Here is a 22123-nt window from a genome sequence, read left to right on the forward strand (position 1 = left end):
AATAGCCTCTGAGATCATGCTGTAAAAATCAGCAGGAAGGCCCAAATCCTGGCCCTCCAGAGGCCTGAGGCCTGCAGCTGTGGGGGTGAACGTGGCAGAAGGCCCAGCATGTGGAGGTGAACGAAGAAAAGCTCCACTAGCCTCCGAAATAATTGGGGGGGATCGAGGCCCGAAAACCCCTACCTCAGGAATAGGGCCCTGGGGAAGCTGAATATCAGGGGACCAATCCTGCTCAACGACTCGCACCGGAGAAACAGGCTGCTGAATCAGAACCGGAGGGGAACAAATGGGAGCCCCAGATGCCTTGGGGGGAACCTTGGCTTTGTCTTTGCGTTTGTGCGACTTATCCCGAACAGTAGATGAGGCTCGAGGCCTGATACTAGAGGCCCTGGTCGCGGCCCTACTAGGCCCAGGGCTATCCCCCCCCCTCGCCAGGGGAGCGGGGCTCAGAAACTGGCCCGACAGTACCTTGCACTACCGATTGATCAGCCATGGTATGAACTTGAAAGAGCTCAATCAGCGAAACAAAGGAATGCAATTGAAAAGCACTCGCCAAGAACGCCACGTGGAAGCAGAGACACAGAGAAGCGACCTCCTTCCTGAGTCAGCAACCTCGAGTGAGGGAAAAGGGAGGGGCGGAAGCAGTGCGCAAACTCAAGCGCGCGAACAAATTCTGCCTTCTCATCCCCAGGCATTATCACGCATGCGTGAAAACGCTTCCAAATAAGGCAACCGGCATCAAAGGCGCGAAATTTAAAGAAACAGCAGGGGAAAATCCCAAACAGCCGATCCATGTAATCCTCCGGCAGCCGCTCCAGCGAGAGCACAAAGGAGGGAGGCGGGGAGGAGGAGAAGAACAGCTCCGACAAGCCACGGCTTCGGATCTGACCGCGCCCGCAGGCGGGTGCTATCCGGCATGGAAAGCAGCGCTGGGAGACTCAGCTTCCTTGCGCGCTGAACTTAAAGGGAGGACAGGCGGAGAAGCCGTTTGCAAACGGCAAGATCGCCCCATGCTCCAGCTGTGGTAATCCGATATCCCTACAAGGGAAATAGCGAGGGAGGAATCGGCTGGCAGAAAAACTGGCGCCTTACCTCCAAACCAGCAAGAAATCCACAGTGAAAAAACCAAGTAAATTCAGCATTAACTCTGAGAAATTATCAATTAGTCAAGAGAGAATTGAAAATAGGTCTCGTAGGCTTTGGACTGAGTAATAGAACTGAAGGGAAACGGAAGTCCAGTCAGAGGAGGCGTGACTTTGAAATTTACATACTCAGTCTCAAGGCTAGAAGGCTAAGTTAACCCATGATTGGATTCCCGGAGCAGCACACAGGAGAATTCATAGGTACTCATATTTTAGTAATGCAAAACAGGATCTACTTAGGCACAGTTATGAATAGTAGAAGAACTGTAAGTGCCGAAAGAATTGGACACTGTTCTCCTGAACTTTCTCTATAGCTTTTTGATCAGCCATATAATCATTGTCATACAGCAATATTTTGCTGATAATACCTACAGATATCTTCGGAAACAACACTACAAACAGCACAGTTATGCCACAGTTATCCTACCAATATTAGTATTGTTGAATCTGCACACATTTTTAGTTTGAAGTGCACCTTGTCTGATCAATGCTACATAGAAATCATGATGGAAATACATTTCATGGGTTTCTGGCAGTTTTACTCTGTGTCCCTAGAACAGTTGACTTTTGGGGTTTTAATCTGAAGGTTTTGTGGCTGTCCTCTTGTCCAGACACAAAACTCATTTTTTACCTTAGAGGCAATGTATCTGATATAATATATGTGAAGAAAGTGCAAAAATACCCTGGAGAGGAAGAAAAAATAGGACTTAAGTCCTTGTACACACATGCCAAAGAAAGGACCAACACTGTGGCTAATAGCAAGTATTGTGTCATAAGAAAAAAAAAGGTCAAAGTGAATAGAAATAGTAGAAGAAGAAGAGGAGAAAGAAAAGGGAGAGGAAGATATGAATCACATTAAACACCAGCAAATTATTCAAACAAAAATAGGGAACTACCAGAAGTGACTTCAAAATTACTCAAGAAATCAAAGTGAACCTCCCACCCATCTGTTAATGGAATGTTTTTATTCTCTTTGGTTCCTGTTGCTGTGATAGCCAAGGCTTAGTGAAGCCAAACAATTCTGTGGAAACTCAAGTTCATCATAATTATATTATAAAAGCCATTCCTAAAGGATGTTATCATACTAATTATTACTGAGATCCAAGATAGTGACAAGTGATAATGAGATGGGATTACCAAAAATAGCAACTTCTATTTTCCTCATGCCAAATCTAAATGCTCTTTTGCTTTATTAATCTATTCCTCTCTAAATGCACTTTGAATCTACATATTTATACTAAAAGAGAATTCAGGTAATTTTCTGTGGCTCTTTCTAGAAGCCAAATCCTGCCACAATAGTCAAATTAAACATCACATTTAGTAATAGAATGCTACCCACTTAGTATTTATTGAAATGTAGGAAACTATGATGGGCCCAGAATCGTACTTAATTTTAAGGTAGGAAAATGGACATAACTGAATGCTATCCATTATAAGAGTTTAGATTTAATTCTCAACAACACCACAAACCCTTGTACATGCTGATGTTGTAAACCTGAGTAGTTTGCCAATCTGGCATCAGCTCTTGGCCTTAAAATTATTTCTTTGCAACCTGAGACTAAGTTCATTATGGAACTCATACTTTCTACCATGTTTCCCCAAAAATAAGACAGGGTCTTATTTTCTTTTGACCCTTGAAATAAGCACTTGGCCTTATTTTCAGGGAGGTCTTATTATTTTTGAAGCGGTGAGTGTGCTCACTGGCTGCTGCTGTGTGGCAATATTTTCGGGGGAGGGCTTATTTTAGCACAAACGCTCAAAAGCCCAATTGGGTTTATTATCCAGGGAGGTCTTATTTTGGGGGAAACGACTAGTCACCCATAGTTCAGATGGATAATTAATTTTTTTGGCAGTGTACATAACTAGAAATGTATTGCAAAATAAGTCATGTATTATTGTATAGTTTCTTTCATTCAAATAATGAATAATGAACTGAAAGTATAAAATATAGAAATATTTTTTAAAAAAGATAATGGAAGGATATGTATGTCCCTTAAAATTATTGCTGCTGTTTAGTTGGCATATTCTTTATCATAATATTGTATAAAATATGGTGAATTTAAGAGAGATAAACTTAGGTGCTGAGTGCATATTCAGTAGTCATTACAGAATCCCCAGAATAATTAAACCAGAGAACTTTTTCCTGTCAGGAATTTGGAAAAAAATCCTTACTTAATCAAAGCCCCTGTAATTTAAAGGAAATTTATTATAGATACCACTCACATTCATATCGGTAGCTGAGGGAAAACATCTACTAGAAGGTCGCTGTTTAATCGTTGCTACTCTGGAGTCCACAACTGCATTTTCTGGAATTCTTGATGGCTTGGAAACTGGCACTATTTCATCAGCTTTATCTGTAACACAGAAATATATGCTAAAATAAATTTAGCTTCTCTAAAGACTGAAAAAATTAAATGTTGCAATGTAAAATATAATTTAACTTTTTTAAAGATGCAAAGAAAGGGGGGATTTTGGCATTTTAACAAGGCAGTGCTTGAACATTGTAAGTCGTGCAAGCCGAGCAATTTTATTGCTGCTGCATAACATGCATGCTTTAGTTTTAAGCCTGCATGCATTTAATGTTTACTTAGTGTGACTTGAAAAACAATCCTCTTCTTCAAACCTTCAAAATGTGAAGGGAAAATATCTATATAGAAATGGAAAGAAAACCTTTAGAAATCGTATAGCTGCAGAGAACTGTTCCACACAGTAGCCGTGAGAATGTTACTGAATTTTTAAACATAAGTAGGCATTTTGAGTGCCCTATATATTACTGCTTTACTATCAAATACTGAGTTTAGGCTATTTGGAACTTCTGTAGTAAGTATTAATATTCTGAATATTAAAATGATTTTATTTAGGTTCAATGAGGGGGCTTTGAAAGTTTCAATGAGAATTTTCCTACGAGCCTGACAATTAAGTCTCTCACAATGAATTCTCATAACCATACTGCTATTTATGAACCATTTTATTTCAGCCTGAAATACAACTGTGCATTTGTCCATCAGGGAGCAGTCATGCGAGAATAACCATAGAATCAGATTCAATTACTGAATCTGACAACAAATCTTTAAAGTGTGTGCTGAGTACTGCTATCAAATTATAAATTTGAGACCATGACAGCAGTCATGGTATGATGACTTCATAATGGACAAAAGGTGGAAAAACTGATCTGGGCTGGAGAAAAGAACAGAGAGACCATAATAGACAAAATTGTCATGAATCTTGGCCTTCAGTTTTAAATGCAAAATAGATCTCAACCGCATAAATTTTATCTACCTTTTTTGCAATATGGCAAATTTGGATCTTGTTGTATTGTCAAGGTACACCTAATTATAAACATATATCAAAACAAAGGGAACTGCTGTGAGAGTTATTTTTAAAGATACAAGAAAAAAAGCTTAAATCAAGAGTTAGACTGCAGTTGAAATACAGCATTACAGTTGTGTGAAACCATTCCTTTACAGTAATAATAAAACCAAGCCTCTTTACAGACTAGGATTCAACCTATACTAATAATATTTTTCTTTGCAATACCTTTTATATTAACATTCACAGTCAGATTAAATTACAAGCACCATTTATGGACATTTATTTTGAAAAAATTCTAGGAAATGGTAATAAAATTAACACACAACTCTTCTTAACCTAGGAGTTATATACACAGAAAATATGTAGACTTAAAAAATTCAATAACAGCTAGAAAAAAAACTTTATAGCTTATCAAATTTCTTACTTCTATCTCATTAGCAAAATGAATTTAAAATGTACGTTTTCCTGACCATTCTTCTTTCTTTCAGTGAAAATTAGAATAACTGCACTACAAATTACTTTGTGGGAAAGAAAAAATGGCACCTTAATGCTTAAAACAGCTCTCTTATTTTTTTTAATGGCTGTTTCACCCATGCAAAGTACCGGCATTATCATAGTGTTCCCAATGTTCGCATACAAATTCACTCCCTAAACATTTGTATTAGAGTAGAATAAGCAAAATAGATTTTAATGTACAATTTCTAGTTAAGTGCAGAAATGCATCCCAGTTTAGGACCTTATGAATATGCAATATGCACATGGCGGTGCCTGTATATGTGAATATTATTTACTTCCCTCCAATGGTTGGAGTCTGTGAGCATTTTTGCATATAATATCAATGGTATTTCACTATGCCCTAATACTGAAATGAATAGGGAAGATCTTGTGCTAGTTAAGTTTGGTGTGTGCATTATAGTCCTTATGCCCATAGGACTAACTGGATCAAATCTACGATATTTTAATGAAGTTATTTTAGCACTGGATAACTGCTCTGGAAAAGGAGCCTCTTAAGTTATTGATGGTTCTGTCAATGTTATTATAACATTGACAGAACCATTAGCAAATATCATGCCAGTAACTACATCTTGTACTTCTTGTTTACCTCCTTCAAGCAAGATTAAAAGATACATTTGCATTCAATTTAGCAGTAATCCAAACTGTGTTTTTTAAAACTAGGATAAGCCCCTTGGATATGAAGTAAAACATATTATCTACTGACTTCATTTTAAACATTTGGGTATGCTGGCATATCCACCACCAAGAACTTCAAGAAGGAAGATTTCATGTTATGTCTCTCCAACCCTATCAGCGATCCATAAAATACTCTAGAGATCAAGTTAGAATTATTTTGAAAATTGAAATTATCTGTCACTTAAAGCCTGTAAATTATCTGTAAATGCCACAAAACAATTCATTGTTTTTAGAACTAAACAGACAGATAATAGTCAGATAATGAGTGCTACAGGAAAACAATGAAGAGTCTTTGAGGGACACTAGAAAAAGCATGGATATAATCACTGCAAAATTATGAGAACCATGCTACTGATTTTGCAAGACTGGAGTGAAAGTCTGACCAAAGGAATAGATTTGACTATAACAAAAGTTTGCAAATATTTTGTAATACATTCATGTATTGCAGCCACACATTATATCATTGGCATCTATCTTTCGTTGATTTTACAGCCTCTTTTCTCAATTTATTTTCCCTTGACCAACAATTTAGCTCATTCAGGGGTGTATTATGCACCTTTCCAATTGTAGATAAGAATATCTGGAACTTAAATTGGAATGGGACAAGTAAATTGGCTTCCAGATAGTATGAAAAAAAGGGCCTGGATACTTTGGCTGAGTAGAAACTCCAACAGCAGCTCTGATAACATTGCTAGGTGCTAAATAGCTTGCAACTGTGTGCTTCTTTGTTTTTTTTAAAAGTCACCATAGTAAAGTAATACAGGTAGTCCTCGACTTATGACCACAATTGAGACCCAAATTTATGATGCTAAGTAAGACATTTGTTAAATGTGTTTTGCCCCATTTTACGACTTTTCTTGCCACAGTTTTTAAGTGAATCATTGCATTGGTTAAATTAGTGACATGGCTGTTAAGTGAACCTGGCTTCCCCCATTGACTTTGCTTGTCCGAAGGTCTCAAAAATGATCATGTGACTCTGGGACACTGTAACCATCATAAATATGAGTCAGTTGCCAAGTCAGTTGAATTTTGATCACGTGACTGTGGGGATACTGCAACGGTCATAAGTGTAAAAAAGGTCATAAGACCCTTTTTTCAGTGGTGTTGGAACTTTGAACCATCAGTAAATGAAATGTTGTAAATCGAGGACTACCTGTACAATGGGATGAAATAAATCCCTAAAAGAAAGTGTTAAATTTAGAAAGTTCATTCTTTCAAATAAAAAATATGCTGTTTCTTTGAAGAAATTGAAAAATAATTACAATTTGCAATCATACTTCATTGGTATTGTAAAATTTGCATAATTTTCACTCTTTTTAACATAATTTGAATTGACTCCAGTCTCAGATTTTACCACACTTTTAAAGTGACATAAGGCAAATAAAAATATATAACATATTGCATAGCTATATTGAAACAGTCTTCTAGGCGTTTCTGAAATTTTATGTCATTTCCCATTAAGACCTGTGTATTTTGTCTGTGTCAGACTTTAAAAGCTAAAACTTCAAATATTTGTCAAAGTGGACCTTTTATCACACTATTGATATAATGCCATTTTTGCAAGAAAGTATGTTCCTGTATCAGTGAGAATGAGTCTTACATGCTTCAGTTTAAAAGAGTTTATTTACGAAAGTTTCTGTTAACATGTTAAACAAACAAAAATAAATAAAAACAGGCACAGATGGGGCGCAAGTCATACAGGTGTGAAAAGCCACACCTGCTAAGTAGGATGCATTTGAGTACATGGCCAAGACAGAACACCCTTGGAAGTGTCCTCTTCATCTGAGAGCTACTGGCTCTAGGGTCTCTCAGGACAAGGGTTTGACTCAAAAGTTGCGCCTGCAAAGTGCCTGCAGTCAGAAAGTTAGCTCACACCAGCTGCATTTCATCATTAGCTAAGTCATTTAGCAAAAAGCAGCCACAAGCATTTCTTTCACTTGGGAACACACACGGCTGGTTTGTACTGCAGCAAAATGCTTCCTGACTTATTTCCCTTCAGACTCAAAACGAAAGGGAGCAGAGGGGGGACCATTGATATATGCACACAGAACATTGATATATGCACAAACTTGGTTTTACTTATGGGTTTGACAATATATTCTGGTGACTCTAAGAAAGTCAATTTAAACACTGAGGTTCAAAAGGTCAATTATTCAGGGCCTGTACACAGTGGTATCGCTCAATGATCAATTTGTTCCCAAAAAGGGGATCTTTAAACTATAATCTAGGATACCACCTTGAGAACCATCTTGTATTCTTCATCTATATAAGAGAGGATTTGGAGTTCCATAATATTAACCAGCCCAGTCCCAACCATATTAACCGGTTTTTCTGCCCTTACTTATTCATCTGCCTGGGGTTCCCTGGCCTGAAGGGAGAGGAGAGAGATTTTTATTACAACACATCCATTATGATACTGAGCTATTTTTCAGACATTGTGGCACAGTACTCAACAGCATGTCATGACTCTTACATTCTGACGAGGTCTGGCTGTAACGAGAGTGACAACTTTTAACTTGTATAATTCAATATCTATGATCTTATCAAATATAGTTTCTCCTACAAATACTGTTCATTGTTGAAAGGGTGTAAGCACATATTCCTTTTCCTATTATTAAATATTCAAACTCAGAGGATAACCATGTTACCCACAAAAGACCCTGACAAGTAAAGAAATGTCTGAAAATGTCATTCCTGTGCCTAAAAAAGTTTGCTGGCACATTTTTGTATAAGTCACAAATGCTGCAATTGAGTTCTGGCATGTTGTAAACTGCATAATCAAGCCAAGATAGACTTGGCTATGGGCTAGAGATTAATCTGGTCAGACCCACAGAGGATAAGAATGATCATGATCCAAAAAGGCACTTACAGGTTAACCTCAGGCCAGCATGCCAGAAACACCAGGCAAGAGACTAGTCAAACACAGTTTCTAAGGTGGGGATTGTCAATATCCACATACTTACCAAGAACTTCAGTATGCTTGTTCAGAAGGAAGGGGATCATGGAAAAAGAAAACTCAAAAAACAGCTGTGTCCAGAAATGATTTGTATTTGTAAGAAAAGCAATGAATGTCTGGCACAGTGTAAAAAAATGTTCTCATGAAGCTAAAGTGAAAGAACAGAAGCAAATGTTCTTCAAATACCAGCAGCACACATTGTTAACAATGCAAATAGAAACTACAAAATGTTAGACTAATCTAGTCAGCCAGAATATAACGTTAGCCAAATGTAAAAATGGTCAAGTTTTGCCATTCATGGCCGTATGGCTAAGAATTAAAAGGACAGGCACATTTAAAAAAACCTTTTAAAAATACTATCCCTCATGTGATCATTTATTTCTTCTGCCCTCCCCCTTTTGCCTGACGCATGGGCATGGGCAAAGATGCCCTCTCGGTTATGGCTCTCTGCATTCGGCCACTGCGACGAGGCACTGTGGCTTGTGGTGTTTCTTGAGAGTCATTAACCCCTTCATCTCGTGGTAAGTACACAGTGGACATTGCCACTGCATCCTCACCAGTCCACGTTGAGGCACTGGTTAACTCAACATGAGGGGTGGCTCTTTGGGAGATACGAGTTTCAAGGACCTGCGTCCTTGGTTGTTTGAGGAAAGTTAAAATCTCAGACAGGTAGTTATGAATGGCTCTTGTGGATGTTGCCACAATGCCTAGCTGCAATTCCATCCGGCCCATGGACTGTGACATGAGACCCATGGACTGTGCATGCTCTCTCTTTATGTTCTCCAGCAGCTGCACAATCCTACTGTTGGTTTCCATCAATAGCTTTTCCCCCTCTGTCAGCTGGGTTTGCCCTCTCCAACCCTGATCCCTAGAGACAGCCTGAACACCATGGCGATCTTCATTCATTTCAATATTCCCCTCCTCAAGAGAGTCACTTTCATATTGAGTTCTACTGAGAGAGTGATCGCCAGGAGATTGCATGTCCATTGTACACCGTGGAGTCCGCTCTGGTGTTGGAAATCCCTCAAAATCTTCCCCAACATTGCTGGGTGTTTCAGATGATGACAGTGGCCATGGCCAACTCTCTGTAGTTCTGGCTGGTGAATCTTCATCTGAAGCAGGCACTGAGGACTCTTGTTCTTCTGCAGGTGTAGATGGTGAGCTTCCTCTCTGGTGCCTGGGTTGCCCCGAAGATCCAGGAACCTCCCCATCTTGTTCCCCAGTGACATCTGGCAATCAAATAGAGGAGCAACAACCACTGTATCTGAGGCCAGGAAGATGGAGGAATCTACATACATTGGACAACACACAAAAAGAAGCCAGTTGGGAAACCAGAGTGTTTGTGTTAGGGCTGTCTAAAATGTAGAGACTGAAAAGTGCAGGGAGTGCTGAAATTATTAAAATATCAAAAAAATGCACACTGTCCTGCACCCATAACACATACAACTAAGCTGGATCCCAAGGCACAACTTTCAATACACTTTTTTGGGATTGTGACATAAATGTCTGTGAACCTATCAAAAAGCTCACCTATGCACTGTAGTGATGTCACAGTCAGAAATCTCTGGGATGAACTTTGGGTCAATTGTCCAAGCGACCTGAGCTTCCTGTGGTGTCAGATGAGCTCCACCACTGGATTGTATGGCAGCCATTGAAGCACTGGTTGCTATCTTCTCTTTTGTCCGTCGTTTCATCTCAGCCCTAAATCCCTTCCAGAGTTATTGTCACAAAATCAGTGTGACCATTAATCAAATTTATCCTGTGAACAATGTCTCTTAGCCTCTCATTGTCTGCATACATTTACTTCCATTCTGCTATTTGTAATAGAAGGTAGTTATACTGTGGGCATTGTTCATCAGGATAGTTTTTCTTTCTTTGAAAGTATTATTTGATTTGTGCTTCTCCTGATTCCTCACTTGAGTAATTTTGTAAAGAAAATATTAAACATTTTTCCCCAAAGAAAGTTTAAATATTAAATCAAGGCCATATAAGTGGAACCCTTACAAATGATGTCATTCAAATGTATTCTTGAAAACTTGCAAATAGTTATAAAATGCATGCAATTCCTAGACAGACTATTATAATCTGCACAGTAGTTCTTTAGAGACTAGCAAAGAATGAGAAAATATCTTGTTTTGGAAAAATAAAGTAAGCCTTCTGCCTCAGGGACAATTCAGCCATTTACAATTTTCTGAGAAGTCCGCTAGAATGATCATAATAATCACTGCTTTAAATTATCACACTTTCCACTTTTAAGAAGAGTTGTGTGTGAACATAAATTTTATTAGCTTCTTCTTCTGATCATTCCTAGTGAACTTTGCAGTTGGTGCTAAACAATTTGCACCAATTTGTATGATTTTTCAAATGTTTGAATTTTGTTAGGTGTAACTCCTGCTCATTGAAACACACCACATGCTGCTCTTATCAACTTTATCTGGAGTTATGTGTTTGCGCTAGAGGGGCATGGGTGTATGTATGTCTCATATTAAAAAAGGATGAATTTATATATTATTCTTCAAAAAATTCCCTTGTTAATTTCAAATAAGGAAAGGATTCCTGTTATGATTATGGGCAATTTCCAAATGTTATTGTAATTTACCACCCAAAATCTTATATCTGTGTAAAGGACATTGTGTACTTCATGATACTAGTAAAATGAAGATTTAATCTCAACAATAAATGTTACTGTAATAACTAATTATTTCTCCATCTTGAAATTAAAATATTCATATTTGGTTTGTGTTTGTGTAGACTGTCCAGTTGCATGTTTTATGAAAATTGAGGATGAAGTTATGTTTATATAAGAAGGATGAGAAGACACTGATGAAAATGGAAGAGGTGAGGATGCCTAGTGGCATGTAAACCTTGGAGGTTCCATTGCATGGAATTTTTTTAAAAGGGCCTTTGTGGGTAAATTTGGTATAATATCTGCTGCTTTTTCATTTTTATCCTCACCTTTGCTTCACTAGTACAGCATCAGCCGTGACCACAGACTCCAATTTTTCTCAGAGAAAATAGGCCACAAGTTCATGCATTAAAAAATTAGATTCTTTTAATCAAATGAGCAAATTAGTTAAAAAAAAATTGTCTCTGTTCAGACCACTTTGGTCTACTATATTACTACTATTTTAATCATTCATAATGTTTGAGATTTAAAGAAACCTGTTTTAAAAGAGTTGTACTAGATGATTTCCTATCTTTTAAATGTTGTGCTTTCAACACAACTTTACCATATGCATAATGTAAGTATAAAGTACTACTGGATCATGTTGAACATAACATTCTGCTAATGATAAAACTGTCAAATGAGACATTAAAATATTCTCTGGATGTTTGGAATAGTTTGGAGGCAAAGTTGTCCCTTACAATGAGGAAATTGGCAATCGTTCCAAAGAAAGCATTTCATTATTAATCTTTTTTTTTTGTTTATATATTGTCAGGCATTCTTCATATTTTGGGTTTTGTTTGGTAGGTTTTGTGAACCTATCCAAAATGGAAAGTGATAGAACTTATATAATAATCTAAAAGCCTGAACTGTGATTAAAATATTTTGATCACATAATTACTGGGGAAAAGATCTTATTTGTGTGTGTGGTCCATCTGCCAGGAATCAATTTCATAAAATTGAAACAATTGTTTACTACAAATATAGGTGTTTGTTGCAATATCTGTAAAATATCTTGTCTCCTAATCAGAAAGAGAAGACACATTGGTACATGGCATGTGTGACCACTCACATAAATAACCACCAGGGGGAACAGAAACGACAAATTCTATGTGGATTTAAGTTCTAATATTACTCTTGAATATTTAGGATCGGTGAATACATTGAAGATGATTTGGAAAACTGCCTATTAACAAGGAACAGGCTTAATCAAGAGATAACATTAACAATAAATAGTAAAAGCAACTCCAATTAACAGGATTGCAGTATTTACTATTAATATAGATAAAAAAAAGAAAAGTAGTATTGCAAGAATGACTTCTTTTTCATTCAGTGATCATGGCAACTTAAGAAAACTGCAAAACTGCACTGAATTCATCAGGCTTTGTTTGATAGATGTTATCCCCGCTGTTTACAGATTGATATGATAAAATCAGAATTTCAGCTTGTTAAGACACTAGCTGCTATGTTGGTGATGTGGAAAAAGTATATTTAACAGAATGGAAGCAATGAAAATTTCGTATGCCTAATAATTTTGCTGCCCTATGGCAGAAGTGGATGATTAGATGGCTTGCTCCTCTGGGCCCCATGATTAGGAAATGGACTTCCAATATTTATGTATTGGCCTAATTGACGTGATTCAGTTTCAGATCCTTGATTGGTTCTTGACCAGAATCAAGACTCAAACTTTTAAGTGCTGCATTTAATTTTGTGTGTCTGAAAATTGTTAACTACAGGGAATAAACATTAACATGGCGACACATTATGTGGCATATAGAGACTATGCTGAAGTTATATTCATGTTTAGTGCAGATTCAACACTACTGATCTCTTAATTATAGTTAAGAAATAAGGAGTGACTTATAGGCATATGAACCCCTTCAACCTCCTCTCTTACTTCGTGTTTATGCATGGTTTATTGATATATCTGCAAAGAGGTCACCATGGCTAATGCTAAAGAACTTCACTGTCAAATAGACTCAACTTCCAAACCTGATAAAAAAACACACCTGACTTTAGTAACTTATTTTACAGCCATGGTTCATTGCACTGCAGATAATCACTGCAGTTAATCGTTATTTTTGAAATTCACATTCCAAAGGAAACAGAGTTTGGAACAATTTACTTTCTATATAAAAAGATACATAGATACCAATTGACAACAAAACACAATAATAAAACAATGAATTAAATCATAAACATTAGAAAGAAGCAAACAAAATCAAGCAAAAAGATAAAACATGCTTAAAGCTGACAAAAGGGGTAAAAGAAAATTACCATGCCTGAGACAAAAGGAAAGAGAGGATAGAGTTTATGAGTCCATGATCAATTCCTTTAAACTATAGTTAAAAAATCAGCAGCTGAATATATCTGCACTCTGCCTCAATATATTTTCACAAAGCTTCTATCTCCATATATGTTTTAGACATATAATAATGAATCAGCATCTGGGTTCCTGATTCCTAAAGATCTGAACTCATAAATATTCCTTAGTTTCAATTTATCTCAACACACATTTCAGAATGCTTAACTATACAGATGTATATGAAGTAGATTGGGAATAGGAAAGGAGGGAGAGGATGGGCCAAAGATCTGATAATTTGGACTTATTATTCACTATTTTTATCATGTTGTGTTTAACTCGAAAACAAAACAAAACAATATCTGGAGTGTTCTATTTGTTTAACAATAAATCACTCTATAATAAGGGCATGTTAAGATTGTTCTCTCTTCTGACTGATTACATTCCTTCTTCTGTTCTATGATGGTGTAAGCAATTGAATTTATACTTGGGAATATTCTTCAGAAAGATTACATCCCATGATTCTCTGCTTCAAGAATTATAAACTTCTGGTAAAAAGAGTGCCGACCTTGACATTCCTATGTGCATGTGTTGATTATTCATATTTTACCCATGTCTATTTCCCTATGAAAGATCTCCATTCTGGGTAGATTGTCTGTCAAATGCTGCCAGAAGTCAGGACTACACCACCTCCATAGATGCTTGGGTAGAATCATGGTGTTGGAGTACTGCTGGCTCCTTGCATCACAGAAGTTATTATCAGAATAGTTATTTTCTTACTTTCTCAGTAAATGCAGGACACATATTAAATTTATTTATGATTTAACATCCACAAAAAATAGCAAGGACAATCTAGCTGTAGAAAGTCTATAGAAACAGTAGACTCTAAAGTACATTTTTTTACAATAGAAGTAGTAGTTTAAAAGAAAACCTAATTGGTTTCACTGAGAATAGTAGACTCTTATGCCCATCTTGAGTCTTACCTGCCACTTGTATTGGCAGCTGATCCCTCCCCTGAGATGTGCTGCTCTCAGGGGCCCTCCTTTTGAGATCCCACCAGATTTTTCATCTCTATTGGATCGCTTTCTTTTCCTTATATATTCTTCCCTTTCCCCCCATATGAACACCAGGAGTGTAGAAGTAGGTTTGATCTTCTTGCTGCGAGATACATGGAAAGTTCTTTGGGTACAATAAATACAGCTAGCAATGCAACAGCCGTAGTAATAAACTTGAGTGTTGTCTTGAAGACCCAGTTTGTTGCTCTGCATTTGAGCTCATGCCCCTTCTTCTTACACTATTCAAGATGCTTCAGATATGGCAGAAGTTTTTGAAAACCTAAGACAGATACAGATAAAAACTACCAACAAAATAATTAATAAAAAACTGGGTGCTATTTCCATTGCACCGTTATATAATGACTTCTGGTAGGTACAATACACAATTGGGGGTAGTTATGCAAATATTATTCCTTTTGCACGCGGTTGTTTTCAAATGCTGCATGACAAGACCCATGTAAACATAAAACTTGTGAAGGGATGTGATTTCACATGCTGGTCTATGAGTCTCTATGTGTTAGGATTTATGTTTGTACATATTCACACGTTACAAAACCCCCATCAGTATTGTAAGATGTATCTGTGGTGAGAAATTATATAGGTAATTTCTAGACACGAAGTCTCATGCCATAAAATTCCCAACAGTCATTAGTATGTTTTTTCTAATTCATTAGTGAAAAATAAACATATATCTACCATTATTTAATATGCACCTGTGATAATCTAAATTTAAAGACAGTATATAACTCAAAACTTGCATACTATTAATAATGTAATGAATTACATTTAAAGAAAAACTCATTTTAAAACTTTTGCATATCTGACTCTGAAAACATTGACATAATTGTCTTTAGACTTGCAAAACAATATGTAGGGATAGTTACAAACTTCAAGAGGTTCAGTATGAAAAAAGAGAACAAAGAACGGAGGAGGAAGAATATAGTATATTTACCTGCCCCAGTTAAATCTGAAAAACGTAACTCCTACTTATTTCAGTAATAGTAGCATATAGTCCATGATCACTCGATATAAGTTTCACCAAATTTAAAAGTTTTCAAAAATTATTATGTACTACATAGTTTAATTATCCCATTGGTATGATATTACTTATGTTTTAAATATTTATGATATTAATTTGATATTATTTCCCATTATTAGCAAAAAAAGATAAGCATTGGAGATCAGGTAAAACAAAGAAGCAGCAACTTTGGACAATTAAAGCTGGTATTCAAAGAGCTGCTTGCTTTCCATGAACATTAAGCTTCCAGTGCAATTGCTGTTGGCTAGAACTTGGAAGAGTTTCACAATATTGTGAAAATTAAAATATCTTAATGGATCATGGAAAAAACCAGCAGCCCCTTGAATGCCAGGCCAAATGTTTTAATTTAAGGGAAATAGGTGGTGACATTATATTACAGGAAAAATAAATTATATAAGTAAATATGGGAAAGTAATTTACTAATGCACACTGCAACTAAAAGTTAGTTATTACAAGGTGGGCTTCAAATACAAATTAATGTACCTAAGGGTATAATGTAGAACAGGAGTGTCAAACTCGATTACATTGAGGGCCGTATCAGGATTGTGTCTGACCTCGGGGGCCCAAGGGGCCATGGCAAGGGTAGCTGTGGCCTGCTCGACGTCACTTGTGTTGTGGGCGCCTGTGGCAGCCCGTGCTCTACCAGTGAAAATGGACCCTGGGAGGGTCACACACAGCCCTCCCGAGCTTCGTTTTTACTGGCAGAGGCACTACCTCTGTTTTGCAGTTTCCAGGGCAGCCCCTCAGGCCAGATGTAAGTACCTTGTGGACCAGATCCAGCCCACAGGCCTTGAGTTTGCCCCCCCCCCCCCGATTTAGAAAGTACTATATGAAGTAGATTTTTTTCATCAATTATGGATGAAAATAAAATATTTTAAAATAAATTGCTTGAATGCAAATATGTGTGTGTGTGCACATACACATAGATACACACATTTAATTTAAAACTCAAAACATATGAACATACCAGAAAACTTCTCAGCTCAAAAGAGAAGAATAGGACATTAGTGCTACACTTAACACAAGTAAGTAGTTATTATCTAAACTTATCTACAATAAAGTTTGAATTGTAACCAATACAATCCACCTAAAAGACTAAAGAAAACCTCTTTAAAATAGCATGCTGCATTTTAGAGCATGGACTTATTTATTTATTTATTTATTAAAATATTCAGTTATGTTTAATCAATAATTATTTGATGTAAGTGCAGTGTCTGTCCATATGTACATGAATTTTGGATTTAATTATGAAGATACTTTATGGTATCTCAATACAGCCACTCCTTAGAACAGCTGCCTTTTTTCCTGGTGAACACACGCCTGCTCTCTTAGGAAAAGATATGGCTACTTTAAAAAGTTCCAGACAGGTGCTGTAACCGTGCCCCTATAACCTGAATATAAGATGATAAAAAGGAGACAACATTTATTTTTAATTAAATATTTTAATTAAAATATTTAATTTAAATATTTTAATTAAAAGGCAAAAATATTCTTCCCATATTTATTTACTAGACTGTTATGATTCTTAGTGCTTCCAATTATGTTTGAAGAAGGAAATGAACACCAATGAGAAGTTGCTTTCTCCCCCACTCATTTTCTCCAAATGTTGACTCAGTATATTGAGGGCATCTCTGGGACACATTTTAAGGGAGCATCCCCAACCAGGGACCGGCACCAGGGACCACTTCTGTGAAGATTTTTTTTCTGTGGACCGGAGGAGGCATGGTTTTGCATATTGCCTGAATCTCATGGATGGGGCTTTGCTTGTTTGCATGGCCCAGTTCCTGGCACGCCACGGCCTGGTGCCGGTCCATGGACTCGGGGTTGAGTGTATGCCCTGTTTTAAGGCATACACAAAGACATACATTTGTCAAGGTGCACTTCTGCATCCACATAGGCCCATGAAATTTGAAAGATAGTAAGAGAAAGTCCCATGTCATGAGTAAAAGAGTCCTTTTTTTGCAAAATATAGCCAATAAATTTTTAAAAAATATGAATAAATAAATAATCTTGTAGATTCAAAACAGCATGCAAAATTAAAATCCACTCAATATATGGTGTGAAATAACAACAACAACAACAACAACAACAATAACTATGAACTATTATAATAGAAAGCATAGTTGAAGCTTGGACTACAATAGTTTATGGTATTAAAATTTACCATGCTGTGTAAATTAGATAAATCATAGTTAGAATTTTGCTCTGCCTACACAAGGCCAAAAAGTACTGATCTACTAGCATCTACTTCAAGTAATGATGGCTCAACATTCCTAAAAATCAAGACTAAGAAATGTAATAAATGATTTGGTGTAATGTCTAAATATGTTTCGCAAATTATGGCTTGGATTATTTTGATTACACATGATGTGTAAATTGACAAACCAGCTATATTGTATCCATTTTATGCTATCTATCTATCTATCTATCTATCTATCTATCTATCTATCTATCTATCTATCTATCTATCTATCTATCTATCATCTATCTATCTATCCCATGTTTTATGTTGTAAAAATACATTTAGTATGATGAATGAAGATGTATGAGAACACTGTTGGCAATATCTTATAAATTATGTGATCACTTAGAACAAGCATCAAAAATGGCCACACATGTTAGCATATCTTTGGTGCTTTCCAACTGTCCCCTTAAAATGGGTGAAGTCTTTTTTTTTTGTACTTTTTAAGGTTTAAAGAGGGTTCAGATGTAAATGGATGCCAGATGCTCAAAGCACAATTTCACAAAGCTTTCCTTAGTTGGCTGTGCAGCTAAGCAAACTGTAGAACAGTCTTCAAGTCAAGAAAATGTTGATGTCTTTCATGTTGTTCAACCCAGGTTGCTGAGAAGATACCATCACACCCAAATTGTACCTTGGGTTTAAAAGAACTTAAGAAACTATATATAAATTTTATATTAGAGCATAGTATAGAAATATATTGTATATGGAAGCTAAATGCTAATACTAAAATAAAAGATGTTTTAATCCTGTAGGCTTCCATTAGACTTTCTAGAATATCACATGAATTATTTTAAAGATCTGCATATCAGGGTATTTTTTTAAAATTTAATGTTATGCCAATGTAGCAATATCACATATTAGTTAAAAATCTTATAGTTAAAAAATAAAAATTGACAATGGATTAGTGGAGGCGGTGTACATGAATTTTTTTAATAAATTAGTTCTACATAAGTTTTAACAATAATAATGAAACTCAAATCAGTAATTTCCCCCTCTTTTTAGCTGTTACTTTTATGGCTAAAAATAAACTCATCCACTTTTTGGAAATACTAATATTTCCTTTTGCTTCTAAATAATCTAAGATTATTTACATACAATCCCTTTCAAACTCTTCTTAAATGTCCATTAAGGGAACTAGATTTATTTTTAACAGCATTATTCCTGTAATACAAGAAACATTACTTGAATTACTTTTCAAATTCAACCATAACCTTTAGGCGCAAAAGAAAGAAAAGCTTTTCCATTCTGAAATTAAGATTTGCTGAATTTTTGTTGGGAGTTGAAAGAGATGAAATTCAAAAATAGAGATCACTTTCCCAAAAAGCACAGTAGGTTTGGCAGAACCCCTTGGGAAATAAAAACAAGCCACAAGTTTCCTAAAAGCATTTATTTTATAACTTCCATCAGAAAAGGCCATGGAATGGTTAACAACTGAAGACAAATGAATTCTAATGAAAAATGATTCCTAGTGAATTTTACAGCACGGCAGCAGTTAAACCGCAATGTACCATGGAATCTGAAAGACACAAAGAGATTAAAAGCTTTGAAAAGACATTCCATAGAAATCTTTGCACTTGGAAAATTTTAATAAATCCATTGCGTCAATTGACTTACTCCTTTTTTGTCAAGTGGTTCAAGAGTTTTTGCTCAGCAAAGTACTGCTATGTACAGTAGCCATTGAACTATGATCCTCTTGAGTGCCTATGATTCCATTGTTCATTTCCTGCAATGCTTTTTTCACCAGGACTGAAAAATCAACCTCAATTATTTTTCTGTAGTGAAGAAAGACAACTAAGTACTTTACGTATTGGTGTGAATGAAATAACCATATGAACGTTTTATTCACACATGGTGTGCATTTACAACTGGTAAGAAATGGAGAACTATTTCTGAAAAGGGCACTGGGGGGTTGCTGTTTTAATGATACACAGCACATGATAATTATTTTTTTGAGACAGAGCAAGGAATTATACCAAAAAGGATCTGAATAGATTTGAAAATCTTACTACCAGATGTGGTATTTAGCAGGTTCTGACCAGTTCTAGAGAACCGGTAGCGGAAATTTTGAATAGTTAGAGAACCCATAAATACCACCTCTGACTGGCCACCATCGATTTTCTGCCTTCCAAGTCCCAGCTGATCGGGAGGAAATGGGGATTTTGCAGTAACCTTCCCCTTGAGTGGGGAGGGAATAGAGATCTTACAGTATCCTTTCCCTGGAGTGAAGTGGGAATGGAGATTTTACAGTATCCTTCCTCTGCCATGCCCACCAAGCCATGCCATGCCCACCAAGCCATGCCCACAGAACCAGCAGTAAAAAATGTTGAATCCCACCACTGCTTACTACCCAGGCAAATCAGAAAGAGATCTTGGATGAGCATTTGGTTTAAGAGAGAGCTTTATCTTTAGACAATTATTTAATTTATACTGGGTTTTCATGGTTTAACTTTTCTTTATTATGGTCAAGAGGAGCAAAAGTTGGAAATGTCACATGCCTCTCTAAGAAGCCCTGATGATATAACATTTTATTTTGTTACATTATTTTTCTATATGTTAAAAAAGAGTAAAATAAATTCACCATTCACTTAATAAACAAAAAATTAAAAAAATTAAAATAAGGTTAAAAGATAGTAGCCTAACTGCATATCTACAAGAACATTAAATAAAATAAATAATATGATTTAATAAATAATAAATACATAATACAGTTTTAATTAAAGGTTGCTTTCATTTTGTTTCAACCAATAAACACTTGCACAAATATTTTTTCAGAAATTCCATATTAGACTTTTTAGCTTCAGAAATATTTATTGATATCTTCCATTAGACAATATTATGATGGTTTCAAGACTTCTGTCCAAAATATTTTCCAAAATTATCCATATATTTGAAGATGCCTGATTTATCTGTTTGTATTATAGCTGTGCTGTTAACAGCTCTGTAGTCAGTAATGATGAAATAACAAGAGCTATATTATACAGTCTGTTCAGGGACTCAAGTTTGAGCCTCGATTTATTAAAAAATATAGCACGTATAGCATTTGTTTTGACAATTTTTTTTTAAGTCAAACTTTCTCTTAAAGAAAAAGAAATTGACATTGAAAATGGAACAGGCTATAAACATTGTCTCTTTTAGATAACACATAGCAATTAAAAAAAAAACCCACACTCTGGATTGCTGCGTCTTTGGTTGAATTAATATTTGTAATTTCAAGGGCAAGAGCAACAAAAATAGATACACTTTTAATGTGAAATAGGCTAATACATCCTACTTCAAGTCTACAAAGTGTATACATCAATTTAGAACTTTATAAAAATCAATAAATTAATGACATGTATTTGTGTCACGTTATCATTTTGAGAGGACTTATAAATGATTTACAAACTCTATTTAATATAGAAGTGACACAGTTAAGATTTTCTATTTTAAAAAATTAACTGAAGTCTCAAAGTTTTATCAAATACAATAAATTACCTGCTAGGATAAAGTCTAGTGCTGATGAACTGACTCCAGAAAACAAAATACAAATAATTAAACTATTTAACTATGCAGAAAACTAACAGATATTTGGCTAAAATCAGGGATCTATTAAAATAATGTGTGCTGATTTATTTTATGAATTAATATTTTTAAATCAGTCAGGTGGGCTATTTTATTTTACTGTTTTGTGTTTTAAAAATAATGTTAATTATTAATATTTTTAAACAATCAACTCAGATTAATGTTACTATTAGTAAATAATTAAATTACTTAATTTGTTTCGAATTTGTTTGTAGTTTCGCAAATATATAGTATACTCACTGCTACTCTTGGGGGAGTATTCACTCAGATATGAGCATAGAATTTCCCCATTCATTTCAATATATTTACTTTATCCACACACGCACACTTTTATGCATATCAGTTGGGTCTGTGCACTAGTTTTAACAGTTAGCACACTACATACAAAACTTGCAATGGTATTATTCCTTTTTGAAGCAGGGCACAGTTGTTCACACATTATATACAGGAAACCATGATATGTAATATATTCTTCTTGAATTACTGGAGATACACACCATACACAAATGTTTTATATCAATTACATCAAAATGTTTGCCTTTATATTTATGTTACATTGCTCCTTTTCCAGCATTTTAGCATGACCCTTGAGAATCTGACTTACTCATTTCACTTAGTTGTGGCTGATATAAAAAGGTCACTGCAGTACAGAAGTATT

General features: G+C 35.7%; 1 protein-coding gene across 5 annotated transcripts in view; it reads right to left on the reverse strand.

Annotated features, from left to right (window-relative positions):
* SHANK2 (SH3 and multiple ankyrin repeat domains 2) overlaps nt 1-22123 on the reverse strand; it is a 339586-nt gene that overhangs the window by 25562 nt on the left and 291901 nt on the right. For all 5 annotated transcript variants that reach the window (XM_032225503.1, XM_032225519.1, XM_032225512.1 and 2 more), the window contains one exon: nt 3366-3496. In XM_032225503.1, the coding sequence (XP_032081394.1) occupies nt 3366-3496 (131 nt within the window). The remainder of the gene's footprint in view (nt 1-3365; nt 3497-22123) is intronic.

Source organism: Thamnophis elegans, chromosome 1, assembly GCF_009769535.1.
Source record: "Thamnophis elegans isolate rThaEle1 chromosome 1, rThaEle1.pri, whole genome shotgun sequence".
NCBI classification, from domain to species: Eukaryota; Metazoa; Chordata; class Lepidosauria; order Squamata; family Colubridae; genus Thamnophis; species Thamnophis elegans.